The sequence below is a fragment of the Eschscholzia californica genome, unplaced genomic scaffold (genome assembly GCF_041429995.1).
Source record: "Eschscholzia californica isolate CP2 unplaced genomic scaffold, dmEscCali1.0.p SCAF_5, whole genome shotgun sequence".
NCBI classification, from domain to species: domain Eukaryota; kingdom Viridiplantae; phylum Streptophyta; class Magnoliopsida; order Ranunculales; family Papaveraceae; genus Eschscholzia; species Eschscholzia californica.
The window spans coordinates 54,059,440-54,072,822 of NW_028238472.1; the positions used below are offsets into that span (position 1 = coordinate 54,059,440).

The window sequence follows — 13,383 nt, forward strand, 5'->3', positions numbered from 1 at the left end:
TTGGAACCTATGATATGATCATCGATTAACCGGAGTGGGAAGAAAATCCCCCTCCGATGGTGGACTATATGCTTGTTAAACGGCATCCAAGACTGAAATAAAAGCTAGGAACTAACTAATTAACCTAGAAACAAAGATAAAAAAGTCTAGATTACTTCCCTGTCTATGTCTAAGTTCGAGAAAACTTATGCTTCTGCTTTGTCGTTGATTCACCGTTGCCTTTGAAGACATGCAAGACGGCCGCCGTCGAGGAATTGAATCTGTCTTCAACTCGATATTACCCCTAATTGCTTCCTGGATTTGAGCTCCGGTAATTGATTTACTTAACTTTAGGGTTCCTATTAATATATGACAGATCTGTTGTTGAAGAAATTCGTTTGGATTTTGTTTTCTAATCTGGAATGATTTTGAGATTAGGTTTTCAAGTGGGAATAATAAAGGAAAATAGAACTGTTAATGGTTGAAAATTGATGCTTCTTTTGCACATAGTAGTTGAGATTGAAAAACTGATTGATCTTTAGGTTGATTTGAGATGGTTTGGAAAGTTTGAAAGCAAAATTTTTCTTTTGCACTCTGTTCTTGGTAGGATATGTTGAGATCTACTTTCTCTCTCTAAAGTTAGAGAGAGAAGCTCCGGGTTCCTGTACTGCCTTCTGATGCAAATTGTCAACCGACCTAAGATCAAGGAGGTGCCAATGATATATAGCAATCCAAAAAATTGCAAGCATAATAGTTAATGAGAGAAAAATTATCAATACAAATACATTGTATATTATAGAATATTATACTCGAGATGAATATCAAATTGAGGACAAAATTGATCATAGATTACAACGGAAAAAAAAGATCGATTCATATTACTTTTTTTTCTGTTGAAACAATCGATTCATATTACTAGTTCGAAAAAAAACAAATTCTAGTGTGAATACAATCGTTCACTGTACATGTTAATTGTCGAACAAATATTTTTAAAGGCAGAGAGGTAGTTTAAAAAATTAAGTTCATAATCAATTTATCTTCCTAAAAAAAAAGTTGAGGATGTTTGACCCTTGGGTTTTTTTTTTTTTTTTTAAAGAGGACCAGAGCATCTCTAATACAAGACTAAAGAAAAACTCGAAAAAATCTTATGTGTCAAGTGTGAAAAATGAATCTCTAAATGGTCTCTTTTCTATTTGGCTATTTAGAGATACTCTACTGGAAAGCCTTCTCCAGTGCAACACTCAAGAGAAACTCTAAAAATCTATATTTTTAGTGTAAATTTATTTGATTTGCTTATGTGACACTTAGAGATCCTCAAGAGGACACACTAAATTTAGTGTAAATTTAGAGTGTCCTCTTAAGGATCTTTAAAATAACTACCGCCACCTCATTTTAAAGATCCAAATTAAGTGTTGCATTGGAGATAGATTTTGAAGAGAAACTCTAAATAATCCCACGTGGCACTCTAAGATTTAGAATTTGAGTCTTGCATCTGAGATGCTCCTAGACTTCACCTCAATCAACTACCACTAATCTGCAACACTTTTTATGATAAGTGTAAATACACATACTTAGGCATATTTAGTAACTTTTTTAAGAAAATTGAAAAAATTAATATAAGTGGGGTGGATCCCCTTGTTAGAGGGTCCGCCCCAAATATAGCAGTTGGGACAAGGCAACGGCTATATTTGGGGACTGGGAGCCCAGAAGCCCGGGGCTCCCGGGTTGGGCGATAGGGGATGGGCTCCCAAAATTTGATTTTTGGGAGCCCAACCCCCTCACAATGGTTTTGCCCTTATATCAGTCAATAAGATCTAACCTATTTAAATAAAGCAAATAAACTCTACATCCGCAAAAGTCAATAACATGCTTTGACAGAGCTAAATAAAGTTCTTTCTCTCTCTACTTTGTTGTTTCTACTTATTTTCTTGCTCTGCTAATTCTAATCCTTCTTTCTTATAATGGAGTTAGTATTGTTTATATTCAAGTTCAATTTCCTAACCAAAATCTCTCCGGAATAGAAATAGTTTTTCATGAGAAATTGTAGTGAGAGAAACAACCCAAGAATGGTCAACTTCTTCGTCTTCATCTTCTCTCTAGAAGTCCATTGCAGTGAAGATGGCAGTTTTTTAGAAGTCCTTAGTTATTTCCCTATTTCTAGTTGAGTCTTCTATTTCAACCATCCATATTGAATCCAATCTTTTTTGTGTTTTTCTTAGAGAAGTAACGTCTGTCTTCTTCATGGTGATGTTATTATAGTCGCCTCAACTTTCTTCTCCCCTAAAACCTAACGCCTCTTCCTCCATTTACATCTTCATTATCTCTTTATCTTGGATTCTACGGGCAAAGGTATTCATTTTTTTTTTTGAGCGGTCAAGTGTAGTTCAGATGTTTTAAAGGTTCGAACACGTAAAAACTTTCATTTAGCGAACGTGGCGTAGCCTTGGGTTATTACCTAGTATGCTATATAAGAAATATTTTATGTTTTAGTCTTTCCGGTACGAAGAAATAATATCTCAACAAAAACACGACATAATTATTACAAAAAAAAAAACACGATAAAAGATAAGTGGTATACCAATTTTTCTATTCATCTTCTGGAGCCTCTTAATAATATTTTTTTGGAATTTTGTTTACTGAGTTTGAAATTAAAATTCCTTTTATTTATTTATGGATGTTATAATTTTCAATTGCAAATTGGAATCTCTTATATAAGAAATTAGTGTAGGAAGTTCAACAAAAAAAAAAAGAAAAAGAAATTAGTTTTGGGGGAGCCACGAATTATAATATATCCTCAAGATGTGGACAGTGTGACTTTTTTTTTGGTTGAACCTATGGACAGTGTGACGTTTTTTTTTTTTTTTTTGTTGAACTAATGGACAGTGTGACTTAATAGGAAGAAATATTTGAGTGGTGAAATACTGAAGTGATTTTTATTCGAAACACCAATGAAGAGAAAGATAACGTCCCAAGTTCAGCTCAGTTAACCACCTTGTTCTTCTCTCTACTTCTCTCTTTCTATTGGGGAATTTATTAGTACTGGCTGGTAAGATCTTACTTACTCGTATTAGGGTTCCAAATAAAAGGATTTTTTGTTCATTGTAACTTTTGGTCACGACGATCTGGTTTGTTTGTTTGTTTCTTAATTAGAAATTTTATACTACTACTTATAAAGATGTCAGATTCGTCTTAAACACACATTGAAGAAGAGAATCCTCAAAATACAAAATCTCACAAGTGTTACCCATCTTTCCTTTTTTTTTTTATTGAAGAATCCTCAAAAATTACAATGAAAGTATTGATCATCTTGCTTTTTTAAGATTGGGTATTTATACTTTTTTGGTTAGATTTTAATCATTCATAGTCATAGATAGACTATTTTGGAGATTTTTGGTTTGATGGCCACTGTCTGACATATGAATGTATAAAAACCCATAGTTTAATTTGATTGGAAACCATAAGTTTTTATAAGTAAGGGAATTCATGGTTTTTCAAGATATAATAAGTTCATAACATATGCTGTAGCTTGATAAGTACTTTTGAGATCCACATGAAACTTACCTAAAAGAGCTACCAAGTATCAGTACTACTTGTTTTTCTTGTGATTTTGCAGCTTAAGTTTTGTTTATCTTTCATGAAACTCACTCATGGCATGGGTTCGTTCCAAAGTGAATGTAAACTAAATTTAACAATGTAATAATAATAGAGGTTTCTACAGTAGTAGTATGGCTTGAACCCATTTTCTTATATTTTGCAGAGAGAGAGATAAATAGACTGAGTCGCCCCTCCCCGAGACTCTATCTATAATATCAGAAATTTGGTGAGGCATTCCAAACACATGTAGCTTCAAATTTGTATATAATGAAGGGAGGAGGAGGAGGGTTGAAGGGGTTGAGAGGGAGAAAGGTCTCTCTTACTCTCATCTCTCTTATTTGCATGACAGTTTTAATCTGGGCGTGGGAGAAATCACCACTTCTTACGACGTTCATCCCGCCCCAGGATCAGTTTTTGGTACCTTCTCCAGGTTTGTCTTTTCATCTTCACATAATCCGTTTCATATTCAGCTATTGTTATAGCGAGCAGTAGTTGATAACTTCTGAGAATAGTCCCACATGGGAGAATGACAATCTAGCAACCTAGAATATAATGCATAGGTTCTCTCCACTCATTGCCAATTAGTTTTGTGTCGGATGACCATAAACTTAATACAATTCAAACTTAATTTCCCCGCTGTGGTGCAGAGACACTCTTGGATGAAGCTGCTGCTGGTGCAGTATATTTGGAACCAGACATTACTGTGAGGGAGAATCTATCTCGTGCTTTCCCGGAAGGAGAGACAATGACTGTCCAAACAGAAGAGGAGATTCCCACTGTTGTTAGACCCATTGAATCTACTCCTGGAAGCAATCCTGAGAAAAGTTTATATGATGAAAACACAATTGATTCCTCCACTGAAAAGAAAGGTAACTACACACCATTATTTACGAAGTGTGCTTGGATACTTCGTTGCCATGCTAACCGTTCTTGCAATTTATTTTCTAAACTAGATACTAGTGTCACAGAAGGAGAAACTAAAGCTGAACCATCAGAAAAAAGTTCCATTGTCATAGATGATTCAGCTACGAAAAGTATTCCTGAGACAAGTATAGAGAGGAACGTTATTGTCGCATCATCTAAGAAGAAAGGTATATGTTACACCATGCCCAGTTTTTTCTTTCAACAAGAGAAAGAATTAATGTCAAATTTCTTTCTGGTTCTGCCATGCTAACCATTTTAGTCACCCAAGTTTTTTTTAGGGTTATTTCCCTAATGGCCCCCTACTTTGTGACCAGCTTCCCGCGTGGCCCCCTACTTTACCGAAAATACCCATATGGCCCCCTAATCGCCGTTAACGTCAGAAAACCGTGAAATCGCACATTTCACTTCCGTAATTGCCCTTCCGTGTTGTCAGGTGTGTCTGACAACCACGCCCAGTCAAATCCCGCACGCGATCAGATGCTTTACATGCACGCGACCCGTCAAATCCACGCAGCCCGTCAAATCGACGCATTAAACTTCCCCCATGCCCGCCGTTTCTTGGGAAGACAACGACTCCCCTTCTACTTCACCCACCCACCCAGCATTTAACTTCCATCTTCTTCTGGTTTATTCTCTTTCTGACTCTTATCTCTTCTCTCTCTAAAACTCTGCTTCATCTACTTTATTCTTCTTCTTCGCATCTGATTTTCCCCAAAATTCTTCCATGGCCGACAAATACAAACCCCTTTATCCAGTAGAAGATCTGATCGATGTTCAGGTTCACTATGGTGGTTATTTTCCTGAGGGCACCGATTGGAACCATATTCACTACACACAGTACATTGGTGGAGATGTAGTTATATTTCAAGACATTGATGTCCCTCTGACGAAGGAGTGGACGCTCCTGAAGTTCCTTGACGCCGCATGCAAAGGGTTTAAGTTACCAGAGGGAACGCTTGTGCTTAGTTTGTGGGCAATTATTCAAAGCAAGTCCTTTATTGGTATGGTCTTAGACGATGAAACATTGAACCTTTGCTTTCTGAAGGCTAGAACTAGGAGTAGGGGCGGTGGATATCTCCATTTTTTTCTTGGTGTTGAACATCCAGAAGTCCCCCCCCCACCACCATGTCTGTACCTTGAATGGCATGGTGAATGGCATAACCCCCCTAAAATGAAGAGGTTTAAGTCGAAGGGTGGGCATGGGCTGAGGGAAAGAATTGCCACAAAAGGGTTGAGGTTACTAGAAGAACAGAGGAAGGGAAAAAGGATTATGTTGACTAGAGGAGCAGTAAAAAGAAGACCTAACCTGATCATTATTGATTCTGATGATGAGAGTGAACAGACAAGAGGTGATTTTGCTAGCGGGTCTGGTAGTTGTCCACAATCTTCAGGGGGGCGAATGGGAGATGCTTCATCATCGACATCAACAGATTCATCATCGACATCAACAGATTCATCATCGACAGATTCGTCAGATTTAGGTTCAGAAGTTAGACAACCAGACATTAACCAGAACGAACAAGATTCACCATGCCAGCAAACCGAAATTGATCAACCAGATATAGATTTTGGGGAAGGCACAGAGATTGATGGAATGGAGGAAGACATAGGTGGAGATACTGAGGTTGATAAGATGGATCAAGATTTGGGGTGTCAAACGGGAAACAATCAAATGGAAGAAGATTTGGGGGGTCAAACGGGAAACAATCAATTGGAAGAAGATTTGGGGGGTCAAACGAGAAACAGTCAAATGGAGGAAGATTTAGGGGGCCAAACAGGAAACGATGAAATGGAGGAAGATCTAGGGGGCCAAACAGGAAACGATGAAATGGAGGAAGATCTAGGGGGCCAAACAGGAAACAATGAAATGGAGGAAGATCTTGGGGGCCAAACAGGAAGCAATGTAATGGAGGAAGATTTAGGGGTTCGAACAGATTCAAACCAAGTTGAGGAGGAAGATTTAGGGGTTCGAACAGATTCAAACCAAGTTGAGGATGATTTAGGGGGTCAAACAGGAAATGATACTGACTGGGCCAACTTTGATTGGGATCAGTTTATGTCTAGTGATGCTGATACATGGAGATCGATACTAAGACAGATGGTGGGGGCAGAAGAGGTCATAGTAGGAGGAACTGAAAGAGGGGATGAGGATAACCCTACTGAAGAAGAGGAGGGTTGTAACTTAGATGAGAATGTCGATCCTGAAGAAGGTTATCAGAGTATGGATTCAGAGGACGAAGATGCTGAATACGATTCAAGATTTGATGAGTATTTAGATTTTGTTGAAGGGACTCAGAATATGTACATGGCAGAGGAGGCAGGGGCCGAAAGAGAAGCTGGGGAGCAACCACTGGTGGCAGGGATGATGTGGCCAACCATTAATGAGGCCAGATCATTCATGAGGTCATATGCCATCTCTCATCATTTCACATTCAAACAAGTGAAGAATGAGAGGAAGAGGTTGAAGTACAAATGTAGGGAACCGAGTTGTGGTTGGAGGGTTACCATTGCTCAAATGCCTGATGGCAATACTTATAGGGTTGGGAAGAAATGTGATTTTGTGCATACTTGTGCCGCGGATGCTGAAGATAAAAACCCAATGGCTAATTCTCAGTGGATAGCACAGTGTCTGATAGAGGAATTTATGAGAAACCAAGAGATGACTGTCGATACTATAATGAAATGGGTTAGGGCAAATCATGGGGTGAATGTCACGTACAAAGTTGCCTGGAATGCTAAGAATATCATGCTGGAGAAGGTTAACGGGAATTTTGAAGAAGGGTATCGTCTCGCACCAGAAATGGCAAGACAGATACTTCTGTCTAACCCAGGTAGCATTGCAACTGTTTCTAGGGATGACAACAGTGGCAATTTCACAGGTATGTGTGTCTCTTTCAAATCTAGTATTGATGGGTTCTTGAATGGTTGTAGACCAGTATTGGGTCTCGATGGGTGCTTTTTGAAGGGTAAATATGTTGGTGTATGTTTGTCTATAATGGCTCTCGATGCTTGTAATGGCCTTTTTCCAGTAGCCATATACATCTGTCGAAATGAGTGTAAGGAAACCTGGACTAGGTTCCTTGAGACTGTTGGAGGTCATCTACAGAGACACCCTCAACCTCTTACCCTTATTTCAGACCGACAGAAAGGGTTAGTAGATGCAGTAGATACTGTATTTGGTCCTGGTAGGCATAGGTACTGCTTCAGGCATATGTACAAAAACTTCAAAAGGGTCCACCCTGGTCTGCATCTTGAAGAATTGGCTTGGAATGCAGCTAAGTCATATACCAGGAGTGGGTTTGATAGATGGATGGGAGTAATGGAAAGTACCAACTTAGTCGCCAAACAGTGGCTTATGAGAGAAGACCCAAGTACATGGGCACGATCCCATTTTGATGAATCTGCTAAGTGTGAGTACATCACCAACAACTTCTCTGAGAGCTTCAACAGTCAAATTTTGAAGTTCAGAGACAAACCTTTGTGTAAGATGATTGAAATGTACTGGATGATGGTTATGTCATCTATATATAACCGAAAGATTAAGGCCAGGGGATGGAAACAGGATGGATTGGTCCCAAAAGTGGAGAAGGAGTTGACAAAAAGGAAGGAGAGCATTAGGGACTTCATTGTATCACCTTCTGACTCAACTCTTTGGAACGTTTCTATACCTAATAGGGCTAGGTGGCAAGTAGATCTGAACTTGAACACTTGCACCTGTTGTGCATGGCAGATATCTGGTTTGCCATGTGTACATGCACTGGCTGTTATAGTGCCTAGGCGAGAAGATCTGACAAAGTAAGATTTATTTTCCCTGTTGGCCCCCTTTCCTTGTGTTGTGATTTTGGACAAAGTGGCAACTTATACTATGTTATCTTCTGTTCATATATAGGTATTGCAGTCCCTTCTTCACTGTTGAAGCCTTCTCGAAGACGTATAACCATCGAGTTGTTCCAATTCCTGATGAATCAGTGTGGGGAGAGGTAAGTTTTTCCTTTCTGCCCCTTTTCCTATTTAGCCCCTTCTCCTATTTAACCCCTTTTCCTTCATATGCCTAATGCAGCCCCAATATGTAGTAAGGCCTCCAACTCTTGCAAGACCTCCAGGTCGACCAAGGAAAGAAAGAAGGAGAGATCGGGACGAAGATGGTCGTTACATCTGCACAACTTATGGTAACAGAGGCCACAACAAGAAGAGTTGCAGAGGAGCCCCACCACCAAATGCAGCAAATGTGGGAGAATCATCTTCAGGAGGTCGAACTCAGAGTCAGCAAGGAAGAGGTAGAGGAAGAGGCAGGAGAGCCGCTGGATGGGGTCAAGGAAGAGGAGGAGGTGGGCGAGGAGGTGGGCGGAATAGGATGGGAGGCAACTCAGGAGGTCGAACTCAGACTCGGCAGGGAAATCAACAGAGTGAGCAGACTCAGCAAGGAACTCAGCACAGTGACCACACTCAACAAGGAACTCAGCACAGTGAGCAGACTCACGAAGGAAGTCAGGAGCAAAGTCAACAACAAAGTGGTGTAGCCAGTCAGCAAAGTGTAGTCGGGCAGCAAAGTCAGCAAACTCAATCGCGGCCTTACCTCAGGCCAAGGTTAGTAATTCCTGGGAGGCCCGACACGCAGCCCATCTTCATCGAGCGAAGGGGTCGAGGAGGACGACGCACAACCTTTTTCAGTATGAGCCGAGACCCGGGCGGCCTGTGATAGCTTTTGAAAAGTCTTTTGACGTTCGTGAATGGTGTTTATTTGATATTTTGGACATGGTATGAATGATGTTTTTACTTGGTAATTCGATGTGTTTTGAACTTATACTTTCTGGATGTTATGAATGATGTTTATGAATGTGTTGTGATTTTGAACATATCAATTTCCTTAGTGTTACGATTTTGTTTGAGCTTAGTATTCTGGATGTTTATGAGTGATGTTTTCAACTTGGTATGTTGGATGTGTTTTGAACATTATATTTGAGCCTTTTCCCATATGGCCCCATTTTCCCATATGGCCCCATTTTCCCATATGACCCCATTTTCCCGTAAGGCCCCATTTTCCCATATGACCCCCTCACTATGTGATACTGATGACTGATCTATCCACTCAAATAACAGCAGGTAGAACAAAGATGGGCAAAATATAATGAAATTCATACTCAAATAACAGCAGGTAGAACAAAGTTTATAGGTTACATAACATTCTTCTTCATAAAATCATTACAGAACTCATCACAAGGAACCTCACTACATACCATCTTAGACTTTCCTTTGGGTGATTCAACCTTTTCAATCCATTCCGCGACCCAATCGAATTTGTTGCAAGTACCACAAGTAAAGAATTTTCTCCCATAATTTTGAGTCGTTAAGGAAGTTCGGATCACCCTCCTACCTGTGCAATGTGGTCTCGGACAAGGTGTATCGGACCATGGGCATTCCTTAGCCCAATGATCAAGCTGACCACAGTTGAAGCAGGGTTTAGGCAAATCTGAAGCAGTTGAGCCATTTCTTGAAACCGGTGAAGATTTTGAGACACTTGATCCAATTTTTACTTCCTCCTTCGCCTCATCAAGCCACTGGAAGCTAGGGCATGTAATAAACTGACAAGCTAGGTATTTTCGAACTTTACCTTCCCTGTTCGTCGCAGCAGAAACACATCGAATGCCTATACATTTTGTAGCTTTGCAAGGACTGTAGATCCATGGACAATCTAACCCGTAATGTGTTTTTTCATCACAAATTTGACAAATCTAGAGAGAGAAAACGTAAAACCAGAGAAGTTTTAAGGGGAAAAATTGGGGAAAAAAATGGGGGAAAATGAAGATGGAGAGAGAGTGAAGATAAATGAAGGTATCTTACCGTAACTGTACTTTGTTGTTCATCGCCACCACCCATATCTTCTTTTTTTGATCTTCTCATGAACCAGTCTTTAATGGTGATGAAGATGGAGACAGAGAGTTAAGCTTGTTGTTGGGAAAGATGAACTTGTGAAGATGGAGGTAGAGTCTTTAATGGGACTAAATCTTGTGTTGGAATTGACAAAAAGGTGAATCTGGGCATTTAATGTTTGGATTTGACTGGGCGTGGTTGTCAGACACACCTGACAACACGGAAGGGCAATTACGGAAGTGAAATGTGCGATTTCACGGTTTTCTGACGTTAACGGCGATTAGGGGGCCATATGGGTATTTTCGGTAAAGTAGGGGGCCACGCGGGAAGCTGGTCACAAAGTAGGGGGCCATTAGGGAAATAACCCTTTTTTTTAGATGGGTTGATTCAGTGGTCAATTTATTACCTGTATAGTCTGTTACTGTCATCATCATCATCTTACAGTTATTACTTTCTTGGTTTATTGCTTCTATAGAGGCCTGTAATTATGCAAAGGGCAAATGGGTTGAAGATAGTAGGCGACCATTATATTCTGGTTTTGGTTGTAAGCAATGGCTGTCGGAGATGTGGGCTTGTAGGTTGACTCAACGGACAGATTTTGCCTATGAAACATTTAAGTGGAAGCCGTTTGATTGTGAGATGCCAGAATTTGAAGGGTCTTCATTCTTGAAAAGGTATGCTGTTTTGTTTTTAGGAAGCGAAGTTACAACCAATTAGATCCATTTATGTCTCGTTTATGAGAGACTGCTAGAACTTCGAAGTTCGTCCCTACTTCATAATTTATTTTAGTAAAGTACACTGCTTAGTTTTGCAAATTTCCCCAATTCCTTTTATCTAGTGGATAAGAATTCTTTTTTAAAATATTTTTTCTTTCTATCACTCATGGAAATTGTTTTAAGCTCAAATGAGCAACTACTCCCGCTAATAAGCATTATCTCTCCTTGCTTTCTCATTTGTGATAAAAGCTTATTGTCCATATCCAATATTTCACCTTTCTCTATCAGATTTTTGACAATATAATAAGATGATGTTGTACTCCAGGATGCAACACAAAACTATTGCCATTGTTGGGGATTCCCTGGGAAGGCAGCAGTTTCAATCTCTAATGTGTATGGTTACCGGTGGGGAGTACAGGCCAGATGTAATAGATGTTGGATTGGAATATGGACTCGTAAAACCTCGTGGTGCTATTCGTCCTGACGGATGGGCTTATCGGTTCCCAAGCACCAACACAACCATACTCTATTACTGGTCTGCAAGCCTTTGCGATGTACATCCTATTAATATCTTAGACCGGAACACGGATTGGGCGATGCATCTTGATCGGCCACCAGTATTCTTACACCGTTATCTTGACAGATTTGATGTCCTTGTTCTCAATACAGGTCATCACTGGAACAGAGGAAAACTTAAGGCAAACCGATGGGTTATGCATGTTGGAGGTGTACCGAACACCGATAGGAAGCTTGCTGAAATCGGACGAGCCAAGAATTTCACAATTTATAGTATTGCCAACTGGGTAAATCTTCAGCTCCCAAAATATCCAAACCTAAAAGCCTTCTTTAGGACAATCTCACCTCGGCATTTCTTCAATGGAGACTGGAATACAGGTGGAAGTTGTGACAATACAACTCCACTGGCCGGAGGAAAGGAAGTTAGACAAGACGAGTCTCTTGATCCTAGTGTTTCTGGAGCTGTGAAGGGCACACGGGTCAAGCTATTGGATGTAACAGCTATTTCTCAGCTAAGAGATGAAGGCCATATATCTCGGCATAGCATTAAAGCTACACCTGGTATGCAAGATTGTTTGCACTGGTGTTTACCTGGCATACCTGATACCTGGAACGAACTTCTGATTGCGCAAATATAAGCTGCCGATTTATTTGAAATCTTAATGCGCAAAAGAACAGACAGTCGTGAGCACAGAATTACAGATAAAAGGTGTATTTTGATTCTTGAGTATAGTGATTGCACCAGAACAAAATGTCGCTTCATTTCATTCAAAAGAAACCATCATACCTCAATGGGTTTCAGTTAAGAATAGCCTTGATTGTCTTCCTCAACCACCTTTTTGGCGTGGTAGATTCTTTCTTCGTCCCTTGCCTTTTGAAAGTTGATAGCTAGTGGACGGAGAGAAGCGAGAAGTGACTTTCTGGTCAGGTAGAGAAATTCTTATATATATATACTTAATTATAGAGCATGCATGTAAGCTTGCGCCTGTGAAGATCGACATTCTTATATATAATATTAGATAAATGACTGTAAGCATGTCAGCTGGCTTAATAAGATCGCCATTCTTTTGAAGTTGTTAGTGTTTGGTGGTCAATTAGAAAGTTACAAATGATGCTACAAGTGTAATTTTTTATTTCTTAGGATGAGATTAAAGAAGGTGAGATATATTAGAGCTAAATATGCAATATATTAAATAAACTTAAATTTTATGTTCATGTGTTAGACTCTTCAAACTGTGCATGAGTTGATTTAGTATGGAACTCGAACAAAGAAACTCTGGAGAACTGCAATAGCAGAGAAAGTGAGATAGAAAATCTTGCCGTGTGAGATAACCATCCAATTGCCTCCAGATCTTACCAAACAACATGTTAAAATAGATTTATTTATGAACATTAAATCAAGTAATACTCCTTGCGATAAACGTCACCACGTGTTTGTTTTCTTCAGAGTACTGCTTAAGTTTAATCTGTATTAATCATTTGTGTTTTCAACTGCAACTAAGGAGTAATATAGTAGTCGTACTTTGTTTATTAGATTTGTCATTAATGAATTGTTTATTAGATCTGTTATATTAATGCATAAATTTTACTTCCCCGAGACTTCTAGTGACATGAAAACGAACCTCGATACAACTAATTGGAGCCAGGCTTGATGGTCAAGTTGACATTTATGTTACTTCCCAAAAAATGGTTGACACATCTAAGTGCATTAGGGGCACTTGAATTTCGGGATTAGGGGCTTCTTATGAACTGTGGAAGTTTGATTAAACCTATTAATATTATT

At 39.4% G+C, this 13,383-nt stretch overlaps 1 protein-coding gene across 1 annotated transcript; it reads left to right on the top strand.

Annotated features, from left to right (window-relative positions):
* Positions 1–2,952: 2,952 nt before the first annotated feature.
* On the top strand, positions 2,953–12,815 carry LOC147540739 (protein trichome birefringence-like 16). Its single transcript, XM_086640461.1, has 6 exons — positions 2,953–3,025; positions 3,923–4,003; positions 4,221–4,442; positions 4,527–4,664; positions 10,844–11,042; positions 11,410–12,815. The coding sequence occupies exons 3-6, from the start codon at positions 4,319–4,321 to the stop codon at positions 12,236–12,238; spliced, it is 1,290 nt and encodes a 429-aa protein (XP_086496587.1). The 5' UTR covers positions 2,953–3,025; positions 3,923–4,003; positions 4,221–4,318; the 3' UTR covers positions 12,239–12,815.
* The last annotated feature ends 568 nt before the right edge of the window (positions 12,816–13,383 follow it).